The sequence below is a fragment of the Hippoglossus hippoglossus genome, chromosome 9 (assembly GCF_009819705.1).
Source record: "Hippoglossus hippoglossus isolate fHipHip1 chromosome 9, fHipHip1.pri, whole genome shotgun sequence".
NCBI classification, from domain to species: domain Eukaryota; kingdom Metazoa; phylum Chordata; class Actinopteri; order Pleuronectiformes; family Pleuronectidae; genus Hippoglossus; species Hippoglossus hippoglossus.
In genome coordinates this window covers 11546181-11574159 of record NC_047159.1, presented here as the reverse complement: position 1 = coordinate 11574159, position 27979 = coordinate 11546181, and the positions used below count along the sequence as shown (strand labels likewise).

At 42.0% G+C, this 27979-nt stretch overlaps 1 protein-coding gene across 5 annotated transcripts in view; it reads right to left on the bottom strand.

The window, feature by feature from the left end:
- ntrk2a (neurotrophic tyrosine kinase, receptor, type 2a) overlaps nt 1-24437 on the bottom strand; it is a 78183-nt gene extending 53746 nt beyond the window's left edge. For 2 of the 5 annotated variants that reach the window (XM_034595126.1, XM_034595128.1), the window contains exons 1-13: nt 23639-24437; nt 21047-21121; nt 18966-19037; nt 18403-18471; nt 17006-17154; nt 8185-8318; nt 7531-7663; nt 7219-7290; nt 6819-7046; nt 5955-5981; nt 5704-5715; nt 5161-5198; nt 4831-4930 (exon numbers count right to left, since the gene is read on the bottom strand). In XM_034595126.1, coding sequence (XP_034451017.1) covers nt 4831-4930; nt 5161-5198; nt 5704-5715; nt 5955-5981; nt 6819-7046; nt 7219-7290; nt 7531-7663; nt 8185-8318; nt 17006-17154; nt 18403-18471; nt 18966-19037; nt 21047-21121; nt 23639-23895 — 1366 coding nt within the window. In that variant the 5' untranslated portion in view covers nt 23896-24437. The remainder of the gene's footprint in view (nt 1-4830; nt 4931-5160; nt 5199-5703; nt 5716-5954; nt 5982-6818; nt 7047-7218; nt 7291-7530; nt 7664-8184; nt 8319-17005; nt 17155-18402; nt 18472-18965; nt 19038-21046; nt 21122-23638) is intronic. The other 3 variants (XM_034595127.1, XM_034595129.1, XM_034595130.1) reach the window with 3 other exon arrangements.
- Between the last annotated feature and the right edge of the window lie 3542 nt (nt 24438-27979).

Sequence of the window (27979 nt, the reverse complement as noted above, 5' to 3'; positions counted from 1 at the left end):
TGAAGTCAAACACACGCTTAGTGCGAGCTGAAAGAAGACATCAAGCATGTGAGCGTCGTGGCTCTAAGGACGGTGCTGAAGAAGAAGAAATGTTGAGCATGCTCAGTAGTGCCTCAGAGTGGAGCGCTGCTGACCTTGAGGGTGTCGTATCGATCGATCAGCAGCGAGGAGCTGTGTATGCATGTGAGCGAGAGAGAGAGAGAAGGAGAGAAGGAGGCGTGCAACTCCACCAAACAAGGAGAAAACTGAAACCTGCACTAATGATGAATCATTGATAAGTGGACAAGAGAGGACACTTTGTCTCACTTTTTCTTTTCCTCTTCCTCTATCTCGCTTTTTTAACTTCAGCTTTCTCTGAAATCTTTGTCTGTCTGTCTGTCTCTCTCTCCCTCTCTCTCTCTCAGTTCTTGCAAAATGTCAATTTTAGCATTCACCCTCTCTTATCCTCTCTCTCTCGCTCTCTCTCGCTCTCTCTCGCTCTCTCTCGCTCTCTCTCCCCACTTCACATTTACTGTTTCACCTTCAATCCCTCTTTTCTTAATCCTGTCTTGACACGTCCTCCTCGCTCTCAGCTTTATATTCGCGCCTCCCCTTTCTTACAGGTGCTTTGCGGTCACATACAGATGCTGCTGCGTCCTCCCCTCACTGCACTGCATTTGTCAGATGTGTTTTCCCTCTCAGGAGTCTGCAGTCACTTTGGGAGGGTCGTTATGTGTAATTTTGTGGAACCTGTTAGGCTTTCGAACAGACCTATTTCAGCTTCCATGCTTTCATTCTTTCTCAATTTCTCAGGCCCTCTGAATCATTTTTCATTTTCCATGCAGCTGAAAAAATGTGGGCGCTTTTTTGTTTGTGTGTGACAGACTAGACGTGTATGTGCGCATTTCTCTTGCTAAATTATTTTCCACTGATGTCAAGGAGGTTATGTTTCCACCCCGGTCTGTTTGTTCGTTGGTAAATTTGTGAGCAAAATTATACAAAAACAACTCTATGGATTTCCCCCAAACCTGGTGGACAGATGTGGTATGGATCAGGGAAGAACCCATTCAATTTTGGTGTTGATTCGGATCCAGGGGGGCAGATCCAGCCATGTGTGGACTTCTTCTTGTGTTTGGACTATGGTTTTATATATTTGGCTTTTTGGATTCGCCCTTTGAGTTTATTGTTTCCTGTTTTACTTTGAAACATCTCTTACTTTACTACCTGTCTTTGTCTATAGTTTCCCTCCTTTGTGATTGGCTGCACCTATGTCCTATTGCTCCCCCTCCTTTGTGTTTACAGTCTCTGAGCTCCCCACTCTCCTCTATCGGTTTGTTGGTCCACATCCCTGGATATTCTTTGCGCTTCAGTTTTGCTTCCCACTGTTTCCTGGTTTATTCTTTTGCTTTTTGGGGATTTTTTTCTAGTTTGGATCTTTATAGTTTGCCTGTCTGCCACCTAGACTGTAAGCCTGTTTTCATTTAGATTCACCACACCTTGCCCTTTGGTCTGCCAAAAACTAAAATGTGACTATTATCTTACATTTAATTCCATTTATTTACCAACTTGTGCCAACCCAAGGTCACACACAACTGCAGGCAGTGTATATAATAGCCATCCTATATTTGTGTGACAAGAATCAGCGAGGAGATAGTGGTGGTAGAGGGAACCCGTACCAAACGCTGCCCATGTGTTATTGATGAGGGGGGGTGGGGGTCAGTATAAATAATGTAAAGCATGAGCTACATCTTTTGACTCAATTGTCAGATAGAGTTGAATTGCAGCATCTGTATCCGGCTGACTCTCTCATGCACACCTGACCAATATGGCAGAAGGCCTGACGCGCTCTCTTCACACTTTCTGCACACAAGTCTATCCTCACCATCAGCACTTCCTGTGATCGTGTGTGTGTGTGTGTGTGTGTGTGTGTGTGTGTGTGTGTGTGTGTGTGTGTGTCTGTCTGTAGGGATGTTTATGATTTAGAAAACAAGTGTTGTCATGACAAAGTGCTGCTCGGTTTAGATTAGCACTGATAGCGTGCTGCCATCTGCGGTTACATTTCTGTTCAGATGGACTTTGGTCATTGGTCCGGTGTTGCATAAATGCAGACGTTAGAGGCAAACAGCTGGTATTATAACTGTTGCCGCTCTGGTTAACTCGCGGCCCTCCAACTTTTCCTCTGACTCTGCCGTTCACACTGATACCACTGGGTCTCAGTATCTCTCAACACACTCGCCCCAGTGTCAACACGCTGCAGGGCACATACATCTGGATGTATGTGAAGCATGGGGAGAGAAGTTGTCAGTGGAAAGAGTGGAGGAGGAAGACTCAGGGGGGGGGGGGCGGCGATCAGGAGGGCAAAACAGTAATATGATCTAACATCCTACACACAAACACAAGTGCATACATGTGCAAGAGTGGGGAGACAAGGAAACATACATATATATATATACATAAATAATTTTCTTTAGAGCAACCTCACTCACCTCCAATAGAGAAAGAAGACACACACGCATTCTTGTACCTCTACTTTAGTGAGGACATAATGCCTTTACTTGCCCCTTACCGTAAGGATAGGGTGAAGGTACATGTAGCGGTGAGGTGCCCTTGATTTCTTTCATTGCACATGTTAATCAAGCAATAAACATGTGCGTGAGGTAAAGGGTAACACAAAGTCAGTGCAGCTTCAGGTTCAGGTCAGGCTCAATTAGTTTTCTCTCGGGCTTGGACGGGTTCGAACAAAAAAATCCAGTCTGAGCCGCTCTCTATTCTTAATAAGTATGATGTCCACTGGAGCGTTTCACCTCTTCCAGCTCATTCTTTGAGATGAATGACACAGAAGAGCAGGAGGATCACCAGATGCAATGTGCCTCTTCTGGCGTGTTTTCATGATTAAACGCAGTTTGGGCACCAGTTAGGGTTTTCTCCTGTTGCAAGATCGTGTAGTTTGTGATTACCCCATCTCCAGTCAGTCGTGTGTTGGGAACTCACAATGATGGCAAGATTCCTCATCACCAGTTAGGAGGTTATGCAGTTACTTATATACCTAACCCTAACCTAAACCCATTTCTAACCTGAACCCTAAAGGCAAGTCTTGACCCTCAAACAGCCCAGAGTGAGGAACGGCCAAATGTCCTCACTCCATGATGCTCAAAATGGTCCTCACAACAAAATGAATATACTAGCTGCTGCATCTGTCTTTCACTCCTCGTCTCTGAGGGGCCATGAATCAATCACTGCCAAAACACTGCACCTCAGTGATGCGACCTAGTGTCACACACATAAATATACACACACTCTTGCAAACACACATTTATTGAGTTTGTGTCGACATTTGCATTCACTTTTTTCTTTGGTCATTTGAATATCAAATGTGGACATTCACTGCATCAAATGCTAATTTCTCAAACGGTGCCAAGGGAAGTTATTTATTCCTGAAACAACTGTATCTTTAAACGGCACGATATGACTTCCCCAGAAGGTTGAATTTTGAGTTACTTATTACTTATCAAGAATACATTATTATTCCCTTTCAACCAAACTAAAGTGAACTGAATGGAAAGTACCCATCATATGAATTGTCACACAGACATTTTTTTTCAACATGAAAAATAAGCCAGTGGAAATTATACAAAAGTCTGTCAGCTCACAGTTCTTTGGCTGCACATTGAATACATCTATATTCCCCCCCAAAAAACTGCATGAACACGGTTATGTACTGTATGTACAGAGTGTAGGTCAGAAGGGTTATCGTTAGTTCACAAAGAATGAGAAATGATCAGCTACATGTCAAGACAAGCAAAACACAAATCTGTTCTAGTGAGTCAGTTAAATCAATTAAAAGGCTAAATAAGATTAGTTACACTGTAGCTATGGCAGAAGTCACACTATGTGTTGAAAACTGGGGCAAACGAGATGAATGCTGTGTGTGTGTGTGCGTGTGTGTGTGTGTGTGTGTGTGTGTGTGTGTGTGTGTGTGTGTGTGTGTGTGTGCGTGTGTGTGTGTGTGCTTGTGTGTGTTGGGTGGGGGGGTGGGTGGGGTCGTTTCAGTAATGACGACCACAGTAGTTACACGTCAACATGTAAAAGACGAGAGCAGCTCGGTTAAGTCGACATGCGTGTTATTCACCAGCAGTACAGAGACCAAATTAACCTCCGTCACACAGCAGCTGTCTCCACCTGAACTGGATGGATTCATGGGTACGTGGCGGTCTGAATAACCCAATCAAGTCCTGGAATAATCTGAACATCACACACAAAGCTTTTCTTATCTGGACTCAGATTTTAGCCTCAAGATGATCAACTGCTGATCTTAAATAACCATCATGAGGACAATGTTAATATATATGCTCAAGGCTAAAAGTGAAGGTCACTCCAGCAACAATTAGAAAAAATACATCAGCAAATGTTTGTCAAGGAAGTGAACATGTATTTTACATAATGAAGTTAAAGGTGCAATTTGTAGTTTTTATAATATGTATCAGAATACGCCATCAAAAAGGTAAAATAGTCGATTAAAAATCTGCATCATGTTACATAAGTGTTGCTCAAGTGATTATAAGTGAGCAGCTTTATAGTTTATCAGCATTAAAAAATATCAATAACGTTTATTTTTTCCCTGTGTTTAAACTTGTGTCTGTTCTGGTGTGATATCAGGTTCCAGTTTCTGATTTTGTTGTTTGGGGCCCAATCTGTTGATTGTGTTTTAATTGTATCCATGAATCTATCCATGTGAGACTTTGATCTACACATCCAAACATCCAAACATCAATGACAATCATTCAGCATTCGTCCTGAAGTTCTCTTCTTCTACAAGGTGAAGGCCGTTAAGATAAAAATCTGGATTCTTACCTTTGATGCCAAACTTGGAGTTTCCTCCGAACTTGAGAATAACCAGCATGAGGAGGAAGCCAGTGAAGGCTACAGCGGCGATGCCCACCACCACGTACACCTGCACCATGAAGAAGCGGAGTTAGAACCCTACAGAACCTTCCCACAGCCAAAATCCACACACCAGAAATCATAAGCTATAAGCCACAAGCTGTATTTGCATCTCTGTCCAAGAGAGGCAGATTTTCTAAAGTAGCCGACTGCTGCATCTTTATGTTGTGTTCATTCAGTAACTTCAGACAGACAAAGTCAACAACTGACAGAGGCAATCACTAGTGAGACGGGACTTACAGCGACTCTGTCCTCAGGTGGATCTAAAGGGGGCTCTTCTATGCAGGTGTGGGAGAGAGAGAGAAAGAGAGAGAGAGGGACGATTAGAGGAGAAGAGCCACTGAAGGAGTGATGTGTGATCAAGTGAAGGTCAGTGTTCTACTCGTGTAATATATGCATAATATATAATTCATTGGTCATCTGCTTTTGGTAATATTGAATAGCTTGCTCAGCCGGTGAAGTAAGTGCAAAGTGTATTTGTATTTTATGGTATTTTCAGCAATTGTACAATCATAGCTTAGTAACTGTAACCAGGCAGAGCAAGGCTGCAGTATTCAAGACAATCATGGACCCATTGTTTCAATAATCAATAAGAGTTTGATAGTAAATCTGCCACCGTTATTGAGATAAACTGTTTATGTTCCCTGGATATATGAACATTTGACAGGCATTGCAACAGTAACTATGGCAGGTTTTAGTCCATATCAATATAACTATGTTAAACACAACAGTGATGCTTGTGATTAGGAGTGAGTAAATACAAGACACAGTTAAGGCCAGTACCTGTGGTTACTTCTGCAGGAAGGAGAAGGTTTTGGAGAAAGACACAAGAAAAAATTGGTTTTAAACATATAAAAAGAATTCAACAGTAAATTCTTGACATGCTCCTCACAAAAACATACTGATGACACAGACACAACAGACTGATGAGATGTTAAACATTCTAAAACATATGTCTCGAAAAAACACTGACACTAAATCTGACGTGTTCGATTTAAAAAAAAATTGTAGTTATGAAAAGTTATTTTACGCACCATAATAATATGGCTCCTTCTCAGTCCCTGCACATCATGACAAGAAAGAAAGAAAGAGAGATAAAATCTGATCAAAACGTTCCCTTTAGTCAAATATCACATAGATTGTACCTGCACAGTAGATTAAAGCTCTATAGAAATATTAGAAATCAGAAGTGTTTGTCTTTCACTTTTTCCTCTCAGTCTGCTGATGGTGAGTTTGATCAGCTATGTCTTATATATACTTATATTTTTTCTAATATATCCAGTTCAAGAGTAAGTCCAGTAACGATTTAGATACTTTATTCCAATGTGCAGATACTCCAAATGTTTGCCTATTCATGGTTTTAACCAGCACACAACTGACTTTCTTCCTTTTCATAAAAAAGCAGTCCATCTGATAACTAACAATAATGGCAATAATTTGCCAATATGGAATCCCGTTTCAGCTTTCATGCCACCAACTAACCTTTCATAATTAACATATGAACATCTTGGAAATATATAAATTCTGTGTTCATATTGAAGATGTGAAATAACATCATGCCGCTTTAAAAATCTATAAAAGTGAAAGTCTTCAGACACAGATAAAAGCGCTTCACATTTACTAAATAGAAATGTTAGACAGTGACAAGGTCACAGTCAGAGGATCAACAATGAGGTGCGAGAAAGGAAGAAGCAAATCCACACATCTGAGAAGTTTATACTTTGAATGTAGCCTGAGAATGATTCAACTGATAATAAAAACAGTTGCTAATTCATTTTCTGTCATCAATGATTTCAAGTTCTGTACTTTTTGATTAAAGTTAAATATTGATTTAAAAAGAAAAAGATTTAATGCTGCACGTAGCTGGTCTTGATCAAAACAATGTGAAAAGTCCTCACCATCCCAGGGCTCGTGCATGAAGTGGGCCTCCACCTCCCTCTCGTCTGACCCATATTTATTTATAGCCAACAGCCTGTACTTCCCGTTGTAGAGGTGTGTAGGGCTGTCCAGCTGCAGGCAGCCGTGGTACTCCCGCTCTGTGATGTCATGGATCATGGTCATTATGTAGAGGTCCTCCATCACCGCCCTGTCATCCAGAAACCATTGTAACTGCGGCTCTGGGTTTCCTGGAAAAGTTTTAAGATGAGACTAAATAAAAACTCAGATTTCATTAGTCAGTATTCTTTGTGTATGTAGTCATTACTGTGATTAATACATTTGGTGAGATCTAGGGACGGACCTTGTCAAATCACAGGAAAACAACAGCAAAGTACAATGAAAGGATTATTGGTCTCGTACCTGCCACACTGAAGGGGATGCACCAGTGATGGTCTGGGATTGCATCCCCCAGCTTATTGATTTTGGGAGGAACTGAAGGAAGTGGAGAGAATGGAGAGATTACAGCACAAACCGAGAAAGACAGAAGACAGAAAACAAGATAAAGCAAGGGAGAAATCCAGAGGAAAAAAACAGCATGCAAAAGCTCTGATTAAAACATGAGAAGAACAGTCGTCTTCTCCAGCTTTTGATTCTCTGTTTTACTACACAGAGACACGCTTTGACACATTCATCGACATACAACTAGGGCACTGTGCCACCGGGTGAACCTACAAAGTATATCCAGCAGCACAGAGGACTCCTTCTCTCCGACAATGTTCTCAGCCGTGCAGCTGATCTTTCTGTTGTGATCCAGCGACGACAGGTTGGACAGTCGCAGCCCTGAACTCTGGCCCGATGTCTCGATCTGAGTGTGTAAACACAACCTACATATAAGCATGAAGCGTTTCACAGAGACTCCTGTTGGTCCACTGTATTTATACAAATGAGGAGACAGTAGAAACACCTGGAAGTGAAATAAAATTCAACAGAACCTCAAAGTACAGCACCCTAAACATTCCCTTCAACAACTCCTGAACCTTATAACCTTCAGGATACAGGATTTATTGAAGGGCTGTTGTATGAGGCTGTACTAGTTTTAGCCAGGTTTACCGAATAAACTGGCAACTGGGTGTATATGATAAAAACTTCAGCTTTTGAAAAGTTGAAACTGGCAAATCTCTTAAATTGAAAAAGGACAGAGACAATTAATCAGTTATCAAGTATTTCCTTTTGATTAAATAATCACTTAATGGACTATTTGTTTTAGTTCAATGTGGATCCAAAACTAACCAGATCAAATGTCAACAATGTCACAAAGAAAATGACTTGAACCATGCGGTCCGGACCATAGTCTGGATTTTCATGCACGTGCATGTGTAGTCTTACCATATAGCTGGTGACCACTGTCATGTTCCATATCAGCTCAGGTGAAGGCACGCCGGAGGTCGTACAGGACAGCAGCACGTTCTCCCCCTCCATTACTGTCACTTTGCCTGGACTCAGGGTTGCCATGGGTACCTCTACATACAACCAGGGAGTGGGGACGAAGAGGAAGAGGATGAGGAAGACAGAGAGACGAGGATATAGTGATGGATTGAGAGAGGGGGTTGGGGAGGAAAGCAAACTTAGGATTCATGGCCGACTCTCGTCCTTTCAGTTAAAACACAGGGCACGTAACAACCTCGACAATAAGAGTGGAAGAGCAGGAACACACACACACACCCACTACCACCGAGTGAAAAGAAATGCACACAAGGAGAGACCTCAAACTCAATCTCTCTCCAACACACATACACACAGTAACACACTTGCATTTAAGCACAGTCACTCCAATCAAACAGTCAGACAAAGAGGCAGAGTTCAAACACAGTGATGGTTACACTGATTACTAGTGCATGTCTTCAGCAGAGCAAGTACTAAATTGATTGGACAGAGTCTGAAGCCTCTGTCAAAGCAAAGACACTGGTGACACTAGACACTGTGTGTGTGTGTGTGTGTGTGTGTGTGTGTGTGTGTGTGTGTGTGTGTGCGCGCGCACAATGCAATGCTGACCAGGAGGTGACCTGAGTATGACCAATCAGACTCAATCAGAGTCTTGCCACCCTTGTCCCCCTGTCTAATAACATCATCGGTGAAGAAAGGAGGAAGAACAGAAGAGAAGAGAAGAGGACCAGCGGGGAAGGGGAACAAAAATGATGAGAGAATAAAGCAGAGAAGAAGAAAAGAGATGATAAAATGAAGAAGGCCAGATCATACAAAAAAAAGGACAGATGGAAAGAGTAAAATGATATAACGGTGAGAGCAATGGGAACAAAAACCAGGAGAAGCGAAGACACAGGTGTCAACAGCTACTGCAGATAAAACTGGACAGATTTCTTATCGAACCCTCTCCCTTCCCCTTCTCCCCTCCTCTCCCAACTTGTCCTGTCCATCGGCAGAATGCTTATCACCAGGGCAACCCACTTATCACTACGGCAACCCTCTCAATCACTGCAAGACGCACTAAAAAACAGTCGTTTCAGCGATGGCCGGCCAGCTGCCATATCAGAGCCACATATCTTAACAGACTCTCAGTAAATCAGTTTTCCTCTGCCACTACAGCCATCCGCACACACACACACACACACACACACACACACACACACACACACACACACACACACACACACACACACACACACACACACACACACACACACACACACACACACACACACACACACACACACACACAAAGCCTACAGGGGTTGAAATAAACTGGTAAAATTACCCCACCTGAAAGTCTTCATTTGAAATACAAATACTACAATCAGAGGATCTAACTGTATTAACTGTCCAAAAATGTCGGGAGAAAATAGAGCTTGAAAAAAACAGGGGCAAGAGAGACGGGGAATGCTCAGTAAAGATCGCATCTTATCATCTTATCAAGTTTGACTTAACAAAAATGCAGTCGATGTGGCTCAGTAGCTGATTTCACGTATACTAGAACTGACAGAAGATAGAAATGTCTGAGTACTATCTCCAAAGGGTGTGATTGTTTGTTGTTACGTTGTTTGGTTGGTTTGGTTGTTTGTCAGCAGAATTACGCAAAAACTAGTAAAACAAAAAATGCATTTCCACCAAACTTGGGTAGTGACATGAGCCAAGAAAGCACTCATTGAATTTATTTTCACTTCCTCCAAGTTTGCGTTTTTGAAATTTTTACCAGTTCACCAGGGAATAATTCATGGATCTGAAAAAATGAACATTCATTCATCCATACCAAATACGGTAAATCTTACGATGGAGAAACTAATGACAGTGACTGAGCTCAGGTAAACTGATCCATCTAAAACAATGACTGTCTTATATGGTTTGCTCTTGAACTTCTATTTTCCACAATCAATTTCATAATCTGGTACTTGTCTATTCTCTCTTCTTCTCTTGCTCTCTTTATGTAGATCTCTAAAGGATATGGATTGATTGGGATTCATGGAGCCCTGTAGGCACAGACATGTAAAAGCCCCTCCAACAATCATTGTGGATACTGTGTAGTTGCTCCTCATTTTACATGATTTTGTGTCTTTTTGTAGGTATTTTGTGGCTCTTTATCATCATTTTAGGGTCTTTTTTAGTTGCTTTGCATCTCATTGTCATTACTTTGATTGCCGTTGTCGTCTTTTTAAGTGTCTTTCTGATCCTTTTGTGCCCTTTTATAGTCAATCGATTGAATTTCCAACAAGAAACAGTCACTTCAAAAAGAGAACCTGGCCCCGGGGCCTCCTGGGTTTAAGTGTCACTCTAGATTTGTACTGAAAGGCCAACGCCGGCTTTTACTCCAGCTTCCATGTAGCTCCATAGAAGGGTGAGGTGGGGGTGATTTATGTGAGAAACAACTCATGAAATAAAAAAGTATGTTCCCCCCTCATTTCATTCATTCTTCCAGTCAGTCCTGGTTAGGCCGTATGAACTGTTTTACATGGGATAATTGAAAATGATGCACTTGTACAACCAAAATATGAGATGGAGTTAAATTGACTAGTCTTTCAGTTTAGACTTGGTAGTTTAGTTTAGATTTAGACTGTAAAACTCGTTGTAGTCAGCCAGGGTCGTTACAACAGGTACTTGGGGCTAATTAGTTTATTTCAGATTTCTCGCCAAGTGCCTGCTCATTGTGGGAACTGTTGGGTTTCTCTCTCCAGTATTGTAATGTCTCTGTCTCTACAGTCGAACTAGGAACACAAGAACATTTCTCTACTCAAAACACAAGCAGCAATACTGTTTGACCAGAACTCTTGTCCCTCGCCTATACATGTACATTCACACGTTGAATCTGTTTATAGATTTTTAGACGCTATACAAACAATATGGGATGGAATGGAAAGTAATGGTAATTGCTTCATTTGAATGTCTAACCTCATTTCAGCCAATAAATGTCAATTTATTTTATTATTCATTTATTTTTCTTTTGTTTATTAGTTTAGTTTTTTTGCCATTTGTGCCTAAATACGAACAGACACAGTGAAGAAGAGGCCTTGGAAATGCTATGAGAGAGGAGAGAGGCATAGTAAATGGTTCATTCTGCTGGAAATTAAACCTGGCACCTGCTGCTCATGTCGCATGAGCCCATGTGATATGATCAGCTATCAGGTTACCCTGTCTGTTCGTTTGGTTTTTGTGGGGCTCACCATCAGCAGCTTATTTGTATTTTCAAAAATGTTATAATAATTAATACTTATTTTAATCTATTTTAAGATTTCAAGCATTTAAAAAAAAAAGGTGGAGGATTGGGCTAAATTGTAACCCTGTAAACGTCACCTTATAAAACCTCGAAGAATATGTGAAGATTACGTGTCATTAGAACATAAACCAGTTCCTGACGCTCCTTAATTCCAGATTGCCTCCATTCACCAGGAGCACGTACCACGGATGGGCGCCGAAAAGCTGCTCACAGCCCGTTTCTAAAAAGGAAAAAAACATCCACTGCTCTCTGGATTGAAACCTCGGCACAATACGCCACAGCATCCTCCAGCGTCGCTGCTGGAGGTGTCATTGTTGCTCCTGTGACAGGCAACAATAGGCACGGCCATTGTGGTGTTTAAAGAGGTGTTCACATATATTATAATATATAGTATAATATAGACATATTATACATTTCCACCAAGAGTCAGGATTTGTCACGAGAGGTGGGAAAAATCTTTGTCCAATATGACAACAGGAGAGAAGCAAATGAGTCACACAAACACAAATCTGTCCCTGAGTTTTCCTCTCCATTGTTCTAATGTTTGAACGCAGTGACGCCTGTCAATACAATACAATACGAAACGGGAGGAAGATAAAGGGGGTTGGGAACCACTGAGCATCTTTGAAATCCATTATAGATTATTTAATTTCTGAACTATTATGGTTCAAATTAACACCACGTCAGGCAGGCGTGGATCCAGGGACGGGGCCATGGGGCACAAGCCTAAAATCTGATTTGCCCCTGAAGTGCCCGTCTTCTCAGTACAGTCTTTAAAAAATAGTCACTTACTAAACTAAACAATAACAATACTAATAATAAATATGACTTTTTATAAAATTTTGAAGTGCACACTTTTTTTTCTCTTTCTTTAAACATAGCAAAATAGGTTGATGAAATAAAATCATGTTTAGGGGACTGATTTTTATGAGTGGGTGTAATTTGGAGCAGATCCAAATAGATCTAAAATGGATCTAGTGAATTTAAATGTGATTTCATAAAGAGGACGGTTGGACCTTAGGGGAGGAACATGCTCTCCACTGATTTTATGGTTTTAGGTTTATTATAATCACTCCTGTTGTTTATTTTAATTTAATTGATTAGGGCTGGAGAAGGCATGGTGGAGCAGTGGTTAGCACTGCCGCCTCACAGGTCCGTGGTTCGAATCCCGGCTTCGGACACAGCCTTTCTTTGTGGAGTTTGCATGTTTTACCCCATGTCTGCGTGGGTTTTCTCCAGATACTACGCTTTCCTCTCACAGTCCAAAGACATGCAGATTGGAAGACGTTTAATTGGAGACTCTGCAATGCCTGAAGGTGTCAATGCGAGTATGAATGGTTGTTTGTCTCTGTATGGTGGCCCTGTGATGGACGGATGATCTAAAGTGTACCCTGCCTCTCACCTAATGTCAGCTGGTACTGACTCCAGATCAGAGACGGAGGGAGGAAAAAGCTACACGAATATACAGACAGAAAAGGGGGGATGACAAAGGGCAGAGGAGCCTAATAGACAGACATTCAACAAATGAACTGAAAAGAGGGGGAGACAGATGAAGACAGAGCGCTGCAGTACTGTGTTGTGACCAGGAGAGACCTGGTGATCCATCTGCTGCCATCTCCACAGCACATGAACGAGAGAAGCACCTTCTCTCAGGACAGCTGCTTTCACCGATTCACATTTATCCCTCTCGGAGCATTTAGCAGCTACTTTTACCCACAGAAGCTTGAAGTGTAGTGAGTGTGACTTCCTGACCTTTGTAAGCTCAAGTAATCATACACGTTAAGGGAGAGTCATTAGAGGGGATTAAACCAAGTGGAGAGTTTATGGGTTTGTATCAGGTATTTTATTGTTTTCATCCTCCTCTTCACAACTGGGTTTTTAGTTTTTTTTTTACACCTGCAGCTGTTCCGTCCCCTACATTTCTGCTGAGTGATTCACTATGTTTTTCTCCATGTTGCACAGGCATGGGACTGCAGTGGCATCAGAGCAGCACTTTTTAGTTGAGTTTTCTATCTGTCAGCAGTGGGAACCGTCTGTGTGTGCCAGCCCTTTTTTTTTTTTTTCGACTGGAGCTGCAGCAGTAAACAGTCCACAGAGAGAGAGAGACATATGTGGGTGGCCCGGGAGCTCAGTATCAGCCCGAGGGCATCGCTGGGTACTTCCGCTCCTTTGTGCCTCCCTCATATGTCACTCAGAAATGTTCAGCCATACAGACAGAGGAGCAGTCGCACACGTGAAAGACACAGACAGATGGAAAATGAGTAATAAAGAGGAGGCACAGCCAGAGAGAGAGAGAGAGAGAGAAACGACAGAGGCCTGCAGCCTGGCCAGACTGAGAGGTCTTTTGAAGTATCTTTGTTAACCCTGGGGCATTATTTGGCACCCCTGCCCCACCATGTCCTCCTCCTCATATGTCACACTGCCAGGGGGTCCCCTGACCACCTCTCCACGGACCCTGCTGGAACTGTGCTAATGCCCAAAATAACCTGGCCCCGTGGAGGGGAGGCAGAGGGGACAGATCAATAGGAGTTATCAATGACATTCTTAGCTTCCTGCAGCCTAACTTATTGTTTGTGTCCTGTGCGTCCCAACTGCCCAGAGCTATTTTCTGGCTAAATGATTTGGGCTGTCAACAGCAGAGAAATGTTCTGTCCTATTAGCGACAGAAATTAGATTTAATTTCTATTAAGGCCCATAAAGCTTTTCTGACTCCTTTTATTGTGTCTTTTATGAATTTAAATCAAACATGAAGTGGGTGTTTTATGTCACTTTACAAGAACAAACTAGATTTGACTGCACTTATTTGCAGAACGGATGGAACAATCCAGTTTGGTTTGTTTACTTGGGTCAAGCTCTATATTAAAACTGATTGTCCATCTCGTCAGATCTGTGCTCGTGAAAACCAAAAGAAAAATCCAGGCTGTGTTCGGACACATTTTTCCGCAGCACGGACTCAGACTTTCACAGACAGGTCAAGCTGTAATCTGACCCTGTTTATTAATAGCAGAGCGTCCAAAATAGATAGATTCATTAAAAATGTATGCAGGAGATGCAATATGCAGTAAAGAAGGTAAGAATAAAACATCAATTAACCGCTGACATTTATGCATCCAGGCTTGATAGAGACTCTCTTAAGCAAGTGCATAAAAGGTTTGTGGTCTGTGGAAGTCTGAAGTGGAGAGGCAGCCAGCTCGCTGGTCAGGCTGATGCTAAACGGTGACGCTTTGACAGGAACTCTTTCAAGAATATGGAAGTTTTAAGTTTCAAAGTATTTTCTGGGGAATGCTAAATATTGCTTCTTTGCAGATTAAAACCATTCTCCAATTCCCCATTCTCTATACCACGGGGGACTGGAGCCAATCCCAGCTGATATTGGGCGAAGGGGGGGGTGCAACTTGGACACCAGTGTATGACAAGGGGAAAGGGGCTATACAGAGACACACAACCATTCATTCTCACCTTCAAACCTACGGGCAATTTAGAGTCCCTGATTAACCTACCCCCCGATCTGCATGTCTTTGCACTGTGGAACATCTCTTCACACAAAAAGACCCCTGACTGAACCGGGAATCAAACCAAGTGCTGAGCTGTGGATTGGTCAGCACAGTTCAGAACAATATTTCTTTCTCAATCTATTTCAATTAAATATTTATAAAATGCCTTCCATTCTTACAGTAATGTCATTATATCTGTTGCAGGTTAGTATAGTGGTTCAGCTTTCTGTAAATCCTGGAACAATTATTTCCTGGTCAACTGATAAACAATGATTCAGAGAAAGAGGAAATGAAATCCGCTGTGTGGCAGCAGGTCACCGGTGTTATACGACAGGGTGCAGATGGTCTTTATAACACTTCATTTTACTGAGATGCATGCAGGGAATTTTCTCCACTCAGCATCTTCTGAGACTCTCTGTTGTCATCTGTGAGTTCAATCACACGTTTCCTCTTCGTGTTACATCTTTCTGCTTCTATAATGTCCCGCACAATGACCTTTTCTGCAGGTACAAGCAAACGTCGCAGATGACTGAGACCAGTCTATAAGGCGACGCAACCTGTCATGCCACACACACACACACACACACACACACACACTACTCAATATGTCACACATCCCTCTGTCCTCTGTCTAGCAGCTAATCTATGCATCATATGAGTAAAATCCCTTCAGGACACAGACAACGTCAGACTCCTCAGTGTCTGTGGCCTTTCAGTGACTCTCAGCAGAAATCAAACTATATTTGTTAACCCTCCATTAAAGCAGGGCTCTGTGTGCATAACTGTTATTATTGTTAATGAAATAACCAACTATAGATGTACAAATTTTACTGAAATAACAAAACAAGGCTATTAAAAAACGGTATGTAAATGAAACTGTATTAGTTGTTTGCCAAACTATAACTTTATCAATTCCCACGTAATACCAGTATTTTGAGTGGATATGAAATCGTACAATTTCTTTTTTAGCTGTATCCGTTTTACACCGGCTGGCAGCACCATCGTGGACACAAGAAGCTCCGCACGCTCGGTGATGTGTTGCCAGTCCGACCACGGCTGGCATCATGGCAGCAGTGACAGTTGGCACAAAGCGACCAGGTCCCATTAGGGATTACTTTGAATACATGATGAATATGTCTTAGATAAGAGCAAGTGTCTTGTAGTGGAAGGTGATAAAATGTGCGGAACATTTTTCAAGGGGAAACACTCCACAGATCTTAAAAGTGCATTTAGAAAGCTTGCACAAGTAAGGCTCACCGAGCTTTACCTTGACAAGGTAAGAGAGAGCGCCCTCCCCTCCCTCCGCCTCCCTCCGCCCCCCTCCGCCTCCCCCTGAAAGAGGAGCTAACTCCAGGCCAGGCAGCACGCTTAATGGTGTCATGTTTTTTGAGGGATACCTTTTCTGACTTTTTTTAAACTTGTCATTGACAAACATCCCACATAGAATAAAAAATGAGTTAATTCCTTTGGTCATTTGTTTTTTTGTTCATGTGTGAGATGTTGCAGTTTTTTTTGCACTGCACTGAGCCTCTGGGAATTACAACACACAAGCTAAGCAGAGCTGTGCAGAATAAGCACAGTATGCACACTGTGGAAATTCAATTGTCAGTGGGAACATTAATATTAGTGATTACTGCTTTGCTATTCTCAATGCATGAACTATGATCTCTGCACATGTATTCTCATAGGTTTTAATAGCAAATGTCTCTTTCTACAGTCAATCATCCCCCACACCACCCTATGGACTGACAGAACACTTGTCTTGCAGTAAACCTGCACCTAAATACATACACATTTATGCATAAACACACACACACACAAGCTATGGTACACATGAACACTCAAACAAATGTGAATGGAACAGTTTCTCTAGAAGACAAATTACAGTTTTCCACCCGGTGCTTTATTGCTTTCCACTCTGCTACACCTTCAAATGTCTTCTCCAGCTTCAGTGCGTGTGCATGTGTGCGTGCGTGTGTGTGTGTGTCCTCACCACAGTTAGGCAGCGTCAGACTGGACAGCAGCTTGCGTTCTCCTCCTTCCTCAATGCAGCGTAGGTCCTGAGTGTCTGCTTCCTCCCCTAACCACAGCTTGATCCACATGTTTTCACAGGAGCAGTGCAGAGGGTTCCCCGACAGGATCCTACACACACACACACACACACACACACACACACACATACACACGCACACAAAGTCAGGAACAATGACTCGCGGGGTGAGTAAAAACTTAATGGTCTCTATTTGGCAACTGCCAGCACAATATGTTTAAGTGCAATAAAAACACTTCACACTATGTAAAATAAGTTAATTTTCTTTCCTGCCCATAGTGGAAAGAGAAGACTGATACCACTGTTATGCATGACTGTTAAATATGAAGCTACAGCCATGAGCAGCTTAGCATAAAGACCTGGGGGGGGGGTTTAACAGCGATATCAAAATCCGCACTTCTGAAGCGCACCAGTTAAGATGTTGTCTCTCGATTTTGAATCCAAACAAAACCCTGGGGTATAGAACTCATGTCAGTGTTTTTTGTGCCTATAACTATTACTTGGCTGGTCGAGGTTAACATCCTGGAGTGTTGTTGTTACCCCGAGGCTGCCAAGCAACCAGCGGATACTCGAGAGAGAGTCAGTGCCCTCGGAAAAGACACTGTCCAGCACATAACACCCCTTAAAACAACAACTTGACATTTTTACACTTTGGTTTTGGTACAGATTTAACAAGTCTTGTGCTGGTAAGCTTGTTTCGTTGCCTTTGGATGGAGTCAGGGCAACTGTCCCCCCCCCCCCCCAGTCTTCGTGCTTTTAGCTAGGCCAATGGTCTCTTGGCTTTATATTTAACAGAGAGATATGAGAGTGGCATTCATCTTCTCATCTAAGCAAGAAGGCAAATAAGAGTATTTACCTGAACGCTGATAATTCTGACATTATGGTTTATGCTTGTGAGCAGAACTGAACCATTTGAAAGAATGTCCAAACTCTCTAAATGTTCTACAAGGCCGGGACGATATGACCAAAAATTATATTAATATAAAAAAAAATTATTTCCCACTAATTTCAATCTCTCTGTTATTGCCTCATGACAGAGATGGTAGACTGAGTAAAGGATAGATATAGTTTCCTTCATCGAGGCCATAGCCAATCACGTTGTGCCCTGGTGGTTTACTGTCACTTCAGCTTATCTCCATCCCGCTGCCTCAATCTGAATCTAAAAATCCAAGGGTGCAGGCAGAAGCAAACCCAACTAAAAGCTTCAAATCATCACATCAGAAACCAGGACACACCGCAGATGCTGTGTCGCTCTGTGTTTATATGCAGAGCATGATAATAACTGGGAGGACAGACGGACGGACACAGAGAGAGAGATTGATCGGGAAGGCTGAACTCACAGATAAGACATGTTGAGGTGTTTGAATATTCTCCAGGACAGGGATGACAGGTTGTTATCTTTCAGATTCCTTGAAATCAGAAAATCAGAAAATCAGGGAATGACATTGAATTTGAAATACAAGAGAAAAAGTTGGATTAGTGTTGCAACAACTGACAGTACATGACTACATGCACGGAAAAGCCTGCAGTATTTCTTCTCATTAAAACTTTTTCTCCTCCAGTGACAATTAACCTTAAAGTGGTGCATTATATCAGTGTAATAATCATCAAACTTAAATTATGTTTGAGTTTGACTCAGCCATTTATTTCTGATTATTTTACTCTCTATATACTATCTGTATTGATCTTAATGTGTTGCGTAACCAATTATTCATTCACAAAGAGTAATGCAATACATTTATGAATTTAAAACAAGTAAGGGATTTAAAAGATAAGTGCATTTTAATAATTTGAAAGAAATGACTCTCGGAAAGAGATAAATAATGGCTGCACAGCTGTTACATCAATAGAAAACACGAGGTATTCTATATATTATGAAAGCATGGGATGTGTTTTTACTTACAGGTACTGCAACTTGATGTTGTTTTGGAAAGCCAGCTTCGATACATATGTGAGCTTGCTGTTGGTCACCGTTCTGAAAAATGTTTGCATAACAGTCTCATCAATATCTTCCTGAACGATAGTTGCAATAAAATACAACAAGCAAAGACATAAATTCAGATCAGCTCCATGACGTCTGAAGAAAACACATTTTTTTCTAACAAGTCATCCTTGAGGAGGATATAACAGAAAAAAATGATTTTTTTCACAACCTGGCAACCCAAATTTTATCATTAATAAAACATGAACAGATTATTTATGAATATTACTCACAACTTATAAATGTTTTATGAAGCACTTCTTTTTAGAAGGGTTGATCCTTTTCATTTAAAGTACAAAAGCAAAAACAGAGGACGAAAATGTGAAAAGGGTTTGAAGGGCACAGATATTATGTATTAGCTTTATCAGTGGTTCTCAAATGTGGGGCTGCGGACCCTCAGGGGACCGTGGCACGCTGGCAGGGGGTCTGTGAAAAGCTTCATCCCTTAAAACTATCATGATAAATGGCTGAAAATATTTTTTATAAACATCTAATATCTTTGTAAGTAATTTAGTAGAAGTGTAAAGAAAATAGACTATGTCATTTTATTCCAAGGGACATATATGGAATGGAATATTCCTTGGCCTTTGAGCAATATGATCTGAGGAGACTGCATATGAGCGTATAGTTCTGTGTCGTGTAAATAGCTGAAAGAAACTGAGAGCGTGTTGTTCGCATGGAGAGAAACCAATGATCAGTTTATCTGCTGTGCCATTAAAGCAACGTTCGAACAAACCGTTCCACCAAAATCAAATCAATGTGGCTGCCACTAATGATTATTTCTCTGATCATCACGGTCACATTATAAACTGTCTTGTTTGGTTAAAAACCCAAAGATCCAGTTTTCAGTGATGTTTGACAAAGAACAGGAGACGATCCAGACAATTCAGATTTTCACTGTTGTCACAATTGTTGCAGTTTTTTTACACTCAAATCTTAGAGATATATTTTTCACAAATGTCTCCATATAGGGAACCGTTTCATGTATATGTCAGGTGCCTTTAACGTCACTGTACACTGTACATTACTCAGCACAGTTAAAACCAGGAGCTCAGAGGCGAGGCTGTGAGATCAGGTCAGTTTAAGTCAGTTTAATCAATGTTCTGTGACTGATTGATCATGTCTGAGAGGACTTGGACTGAGCGAGGAATTTCATTCCGCTGTTTAAAAAGGTGACACGTAACTAACGATCACTGTCAAATTATTCAAACTGTGAAATACTGGTATCGTGTATTACAAAATGCGCAGAGTGTAACAGTGTGTTAAGTGTTTCTTGGAGGACAGTTGTCCTCATCCTGCCTGCATTTGGAGTTTTCTCCACACTGGATCAAGCTGCAGTTAAAAAGCGCAGACACTTGCAGTGTGTAACGTGCTTTGTGCTAATCTGTCCAGAAAATGGGATATTGGCTGGGAAATTAGGTGGTGCCCACTTAACAGATTATTGCGTTGGAAGAAAATGCTGCGGACGGTTCTTTTTTTTTTTTTTTTAATTGAGAAATAAAATGAGACAGAGAAGCAGAGTAAAACACTGCAGAGATAAACACAATGTGATTTTAAAGTAGCCGAAAAAGACCATGTAAAAAGTAAAGAGGGAGAGCGATTAGTAAAACAAGAGTAAATCAATATGTCTCATATATGTTAGTACTGTTATTACTATTGTTATTAACGGTATTAAAATATAGTTATAGTTCTAATAATGCCTATTGGTCTCTGTATTGACCATTACATATATATAGAAACATTTAAATATTGCCACAGGACATATTATGTATATGTGTATAGGGCTTGTGATGCGCAACCACACAAAGCACTTTACACTAGAAGAGATATTCACCCATTGACACACACTGACATACATGGTTTTTCTATCACATGTCCTTCACACACACAATTTAGGTTCAGTGTCACTGCCACTTTGACCTGGAGGAGCCGGGGATCGAACCGCCGACCCCCTCCTGTGTATTCAGCGTTTCCCTCTGTAATAAAGGCCGGTGGAGACTCACAGGTTCCTGAGATTCTTGTAGTAGTGCAGGTCTTTGTCGTTGATGGAGGAGAAGCTGTTCTGGTTGGCGATGTAACTGTCGGGAGATACAAGTGTGTGTGTCACAAGACTCATTTGTTAACCCGAGGACAAGCATAAACAGAAACATTTCAACAAGACAAAGGAACATAATTAGGCCATATAATTAGCATTCAGCATTAAAAAATGAACTGCTTAAGGGCTGCAGCTGATATATGTGTCACAGGAGGAGCAGGCTGTCAGGCTTCGTCTCTGTCGGATTTTAAGGACCAACAGGAGATATGCGTGCGGCCACTCCCTCTTGTGCATGAGTGTAACTGTGTGAGCAGGTTCTGAAATACAATGCGTGTACTTCTCAGATATGGAATCAGATATCTGAACATTTTGGGGCTAAACAAATCCTCAAGAGTGAGCTGGGAACAAGCTTCAGAAGGAACATGCTGTGACAGTCCCTGCAGAGCTCTTTGTCCTGCAGCCACCTCTGTGTGTTTGGTTAATCACAGGATCATTAAATACAACTTCTCACGTGGTGACAAAAACTAGTCTAATTAGATCCATTGATTTCCAAGATCATCACTGATAATCACTTCAAATTCCATCTAATACAACGTGTTTGTCCTCTCAAATATACAGAATTTTTACCACAATAATCACATTCTAGTCAATGGAAGTCAAAAGATCGGGAAGTGTGCGTTGAAAAGACGACATCTAACAACGAGAGCTGTTTCAACCAGGTGCTGTCCTGCTGGCCTCGGGGGCGAAGACGCTGTACCACACCGAAGACCATGTAATCGCAACATCTCCATTTTAAATCCGACCTTTGTTGCACATCAGCTCGGCTCAATCTGCCCGCTTCATTTCCTGCCAGGTCTCTGCTGTCACTATCAAACAAAACCTGGAAAAAATATGTATATATATTTTTAAAAAGTAATAAAATGTGATACTGTGCCTTTCAATAATTAAAGAATCTGACCCAGAATGTCAGCAGCGTCAACGCTGACAAATGAAAGCCATCCTTTGAAAAACAGCATTGACAACTTGGTTTGAAAAAATGTACTTTTGCAAGAGAAGGCCTTTTAATAATGAGCCACTTAAAATGAATTCTCACAAACACAAGACCATGCTCACACTTTATATCCATTTCTGTTTTTATTACATTTGATTACCTCTTCTCTGCATGTTTTGTCTCAGCGCACAGGGAAGAGTTAAGTTTACTACACCCACAAATGTCCATCAGCTTATACATGATCTCCTGTGTACAATAAATCTGTACTTTAAAACGATAAATAACACATTTTCTGATGTTTTAATAGGTGAAATGTTTTCCTGTCGATCTTTAGGCTCCATAAAACAACTCCCTGGGCTGTTTCTCCTGTGTCAGTGTCTTTCAAACAGCCAACACCCATTAAAATCTCACCAAGTCATCAGTCGAAAAAGAAATATCATCCTTTGCGATTTAGTCTGTGTCATGCAGACGGATGCTGTTGAATCAGGATGTCCAACCAATTAACACACAGACGTAGGAGATTATAACATATCTCACCCCTTTTTTTGGGGGCAAGGTCGTTTGGAATTAGACGTGGCACTGTCCTCAGTAATTTGTCTGTTTACATTAGACGAGCAGTTGAGTGAATGGATACTCCTTCCTCACCAGACTGCTGGCTGCATGGCTCATTTTTTTAAAAAAGAACTGCTTCCAAGGCTCTTCCAAGGCCGACGGATGAAGACTGTTTATCTCTGACAAAAGTCATTATCAACAAGGCCGTTTATCTTTGCCAAGAATCAGACTGCTGCAGCAGTTAAATGCTCTAATCCCCCCGTTTAATTGCTCACACATATAGGAAACAATTCATTTCCAGGCCGAATCTTGAAATGTGAGGGGAAAAGCTGGGGTGGTGAGGGCTGATAGGCTGCTGTACATTTCCAAAGCACAGTTTTCGTGTCATCTTTGTGATCGTCTCCCTCACACAGCAGCCAAATAAAGGACAGTCCAGTCTTCAGATAGACTACAAGCCAAACAACTCCACGAGAAAAATCTCCTCTGCATCGATTCCTCTCTGCTCTTCTGTGCTTCATTTAAATATACTAATACAAAGCCATCTTGGGGAAGTGTCTGTGCTAATATTTGGACAGTGTGAGTGCGAGATCCATCCACATACACGTGCACGCACACCATGCACGCACAAATACACACACACACTGCGTTTTGTCTCGTTTGTCAGGATAAAGTGATTTCAGTTTTTTTTTGCAGTTTGGTGTTGAGATGTGTCTCATGTGATTATGGCTGTTATGTAATGTTAGGCTACACACGAGCCATGAAGCTGTGCAGAACAGATCAATGTGTGGATTTATGGATGAATGTGTGTGGTTTTATATTGAATGCATGCATTAGATAAAGATGTAATGTAAAGAGCAATAGAAGCGGGTCTTTGCGCACCGTGTGTGCCACATCCTCCGGCCAGAGGAGGGGTGATGGATGACATTCCTTTATTTGTAAAGTGCCACCTTAATGAAACTATATGTGAGGACCATCTATCTCCGTTTTAGTGAATCAGATGCCCGTGGAGACACTCACATGTCGGTGATGTTCTCCATCTCCGCCTCGCTCTGTAGGACCGGGAAGGCGTTGATGTCCCGCTCCGGATCCACGCAGGAGATCCTGGTGCTGCTGCAGGAGCAGGAGGACGGGCATGCCTCCGCGGACAGCCACGGGTCTCCCGAGCCCACCGCCAGCTCGACCGCCGCGACCCACCACCACAGGAACCGCCACGACCCGGGCCCCCTCCACCCCGGCGCGGAGAGAGCCCCGCTCCCGGGTCTCAAGGCGCTCATCGTCGGGTGCCAACTTCAGCAATTACCAAGGCTCGCTGAAACAGCCCGGCACGGCCCGGCCCGCAGGTTGGCTGGGAGTCAGCCCCCCTGGTTCAACCAAAAAATCAGCCAAGGAGGAGGAGGTGGTGAAGCGTAAAAATCCGATGCTGAGGTGGGAGCAGGGGGCGCAGATTAGAAAACCATCGTCCGCGACCAAGGATGACACGGGAGGCGGAGAGAAAGGTGTGAAACGGGGGGAAAGAGGAGAGAGGGTCCTCCTGGTTCCTGCGTGAATCCTCCACAGTCCCCGGGCAGCCAAAATCACACTGACACACTGTGTGCCAGGGAGGGTCTCTCTCTCTCTCTCTCTCTCTCTCTCTCTCTCTCTCTCTCTCGCTCTCTCTCTCAGCTGTCACGCACTGGCCGCTGCGTCCTCGCCACACTGTCCTCTGTGTGTGGATGGTGCTCGGCTGCTGGTGGTGGTGGATGGAGGGGATGGGAGCAGAGGATGAGGAGGACGGGTCCCTGCCCACCAGCGTTAAAGCAGATCGTGATGCCTCATCGATGGCTCTCAGGGAAGTGATGATGCTCCCTGCACTGCTTTCATGCAGGAAGGTCTGGGTGGGTGCAGGGTGGGGGGGTCAGGTGCAGAGATGTGCACAGGTGCTTAGGACGTGCCTGCACGACTCCTCTAACTCCTCTAATAACCTTAACCTAACCCACAAGCTAGACAAGTCCCCATAATGTGACCGTGTTAACAGATTTAGGTCCCCACAACATCAGAAATACCTGGATCACACACACACACAACCTTGTACTTCTGTCTTAGTATGACCCTAATTTGCATAACGTAATCCCTTTAGCTCCTCGCCCAAATTCCTAACCTAACCCTAACCCATTCAGATTGCATAAGAACCCTTTAGTTTGTTTTCTCCTCTCTTTTTTTAATTCCACACAATCACCCCCGGCTCTGTCCACTCACCTTAACCCTAACCCCAGGGGTCTCTATGTCTCTATGTTTGAACGTATCGTCCCCTAAACTAGTCCTTATCCTAAAAGCAAGTCTTAGCCCTTAAACTGCCCTTTGTAAAGGTGAGGACAGGCCAAAATGTCCACACTTCACAATATGTCCTCACTCTGTCCACACTCCCACAGGTTTGTGATGATACCCTTATCAGGACTTGCATGCACTGACCTCCATTCACTGTGGACAGCCAATGAAAACCTTACTCTTAACCTTCACCTTGACTTAACCACGATTTAAATTTTATCTCTCATCTTAACCAGGACCTCAGAAATGATGTCTGCCATGAGGTCTACTGGTCCGGACAAGGACAGTGTTAATACTGGAAAACAAAAATACACTCACACATAGTGCACGAAAGGTTATTTAATTGATCTGGTAGCAGATTATGTGCATAGATTAGCTATAAGGGGGCATTAATTTGCAGGCTCTAATTGTCATAATCATTCTCATCACCACAGTCGCTGTCCTTATATGTGATTATCATTATTGTCTGGTTGTTATGCAAAGTGATTTCTAAGTAGACCTGTATAGGCCTCCAGTTAATCAATGAAAACACGGCTGTCTGAAGGTTGATAGTGACCTAAGTGTCATGTTTCCAGTCTTATGAATTAAAATAGGAAAATTATTATACATAGTAAAAATAATGCAAAGAAAAAGCAGCATGCTGTTTCACACTAAACAACACGTTATAGCATGTAACTGTCTTACAGCATTTTTTAATGCCAGCTGAGCCACTGGTTCCAGTGTAAAAGCCCAGGAGGTAAAGAGGAGGATGTAATGTCTACAGCAGCACGTGTGTAAGTGAGAGAGAGTGAGAGAAAGAAAGAGCAATCACCAATCACCAAGTCTTTAGCTGGTGTGTACTAGACCAAGCATTGCCTTATTAAAGCATTAGGCTGTATTTCATAATCATACAGGGCTCCCAGCCAAAACTAGACTCGAATCAATAAGCTGTCATCCCTGAATGGACGGCTGCAACCCCGTCGCTCTGCTGCTGTTTTACAGCTCCTACTGCTGGATGCACGTCTGACACAGGAGCCGATCCGTCTTTAACTGCTGCACAGCGGTTAAGGAATGGAGCTACGTCTCTTCAGTGTTTCACCTTATGTGTGAGACAGAGAATGACAGGCTCATCTGCCTATGAGCAGCAACAACCCCAACACACCACATCTGTGAGGAGTCTCCTCTCCTCCTCTCCTCTCCTTTCCCCTCTCCAATGTCCTGTCCCCCATGTGCAGCTCTAATATGACGTTCGCACTGACGCACAGGCAGTGCACTGAATAGAGGAGTGTAATTATGGAGCCCTGTCTGTGTCTGAACCAATCTGGCGGATGCCTCACTAGCTGCCTGCCTCAGACACTGTGCCGTACGCATTCTGCACAGAACGGCGTGGGCGTGCCAATTAAAACATCGTCTCATAAACAGAATATTCCAATTACTCTCGGCGCCTTTTTGAAATGTGACAGAGGCTGTGCCCCTTGTTAAAGGTCTTTGTCGTTTTAAACATGTAATCACCCTCTTGAACCATCTGTCATCGTTAGACAAAGCGCCATTCGTAACGTTTTTTATCCAACACTGTGAGCAAATTATAGCGTGCCATATTTAGCTTCTTGTTTGATGTGTTAATTGCAAAACACAAATAACAATTTTGCAGTGATTTATAATTTAGATACAATGGAAGTCCCTCTAGAAACAGTGAACAAAGTTCCTTTTTAACTGACATATACGTCTGCGTCCTTTGTTGATTATCATGTGCGTACATCTGGAGTTAGACGAGTTGGTGGCATATGTTGATGATTTACAAACAGAAATGTGCAGGCTCAAAAATCACTGCATCACACACTTTCCTGAAGTTGCTCTGTGGGTCCTTGATTTTAAAAGAATGTTTTGACTATATTTAAAATGTGTTTATTCAAATGAGCTAAGATGTGATCCTTTAAGGGTCATTTTCTTCTTTGTTTCTGTGGCAAAAACACTGATCACTCATCAAGTCTGACATGTTCTATCACAATTGTGTATATTTATGGTCACTATAACCTCATGGCTGTACATAGTCACCTGTTGTGTCATCACTATAGGGCTGCAATAACTGCAGTCTATGATCAACCTCTGAAATGGTGGGTTTAGATATTATGGTTATGTTCTCAAACCAAAAGTGACACCTGACCTACAGTCCCAATCCAAAAGATTTTAAATTGATGATGATATTAAGAACAGTGAAATTGTTACATTTGTATTTACAAATATATGATAGAATATAAAAATATTTGAATATTGGTTGATTCATCGGTTATTGTTTTTTTTCAATTTCAGTTTTACATCATAATAGTCTGTAATCATTGGTGCATAATATCCACTTATTGTATCACAATCACCTGTTATTACATCACAATCACCTAGTATTACATCATAGTCACCTGTTGTTGCTTAATAGTTAATTATTAAATCATAATGTCATTGCAGCATTCACATATTGTTGCATCAGAATCTTCTGATATTGCATTACAATAACCTTTTATTACATCACAATCAACTATTACTACATCACAATCGCCTGTTAATACATCACAATCACCTGTTATTACATAACAATAACCTGTTAATACATCATAATCACCTGTTATTACATCATAATCAACTTTTATTAGATCGCAATTATGTATTATTGCATCACTTTCCCCTGTTGTCACATTGCTGTTACTGTATGTATTGTTTCCTCACAGTCACCTGCTGTTCATTGCATCTCTATCATCTGCTCTGACCTTTTCATACCATCCATATAGACTATGGTCTTGAGAAAGTATACAATACTGCTCTCTAGTGGCTGCTGGGATATTTAAAGAAATACGAGTCTGCAGTGTCAAGTTGCACAGGCTGCATCCACATAGAGACAACACAATGATCCTTCATCACAGAGAGCATGTGAGCACTGCAGGGCTTTTTCATGGCACATATTTGTTCATGTCACAGCAGGATAAGTTGTAAGTCAAACAGAATATGAATAATAGTTGAATTTCATTTAGCGCTTTCAGTTTCTGGGGCTTGGTATGTTGCATGCTGGCTCACACTCATACTGGA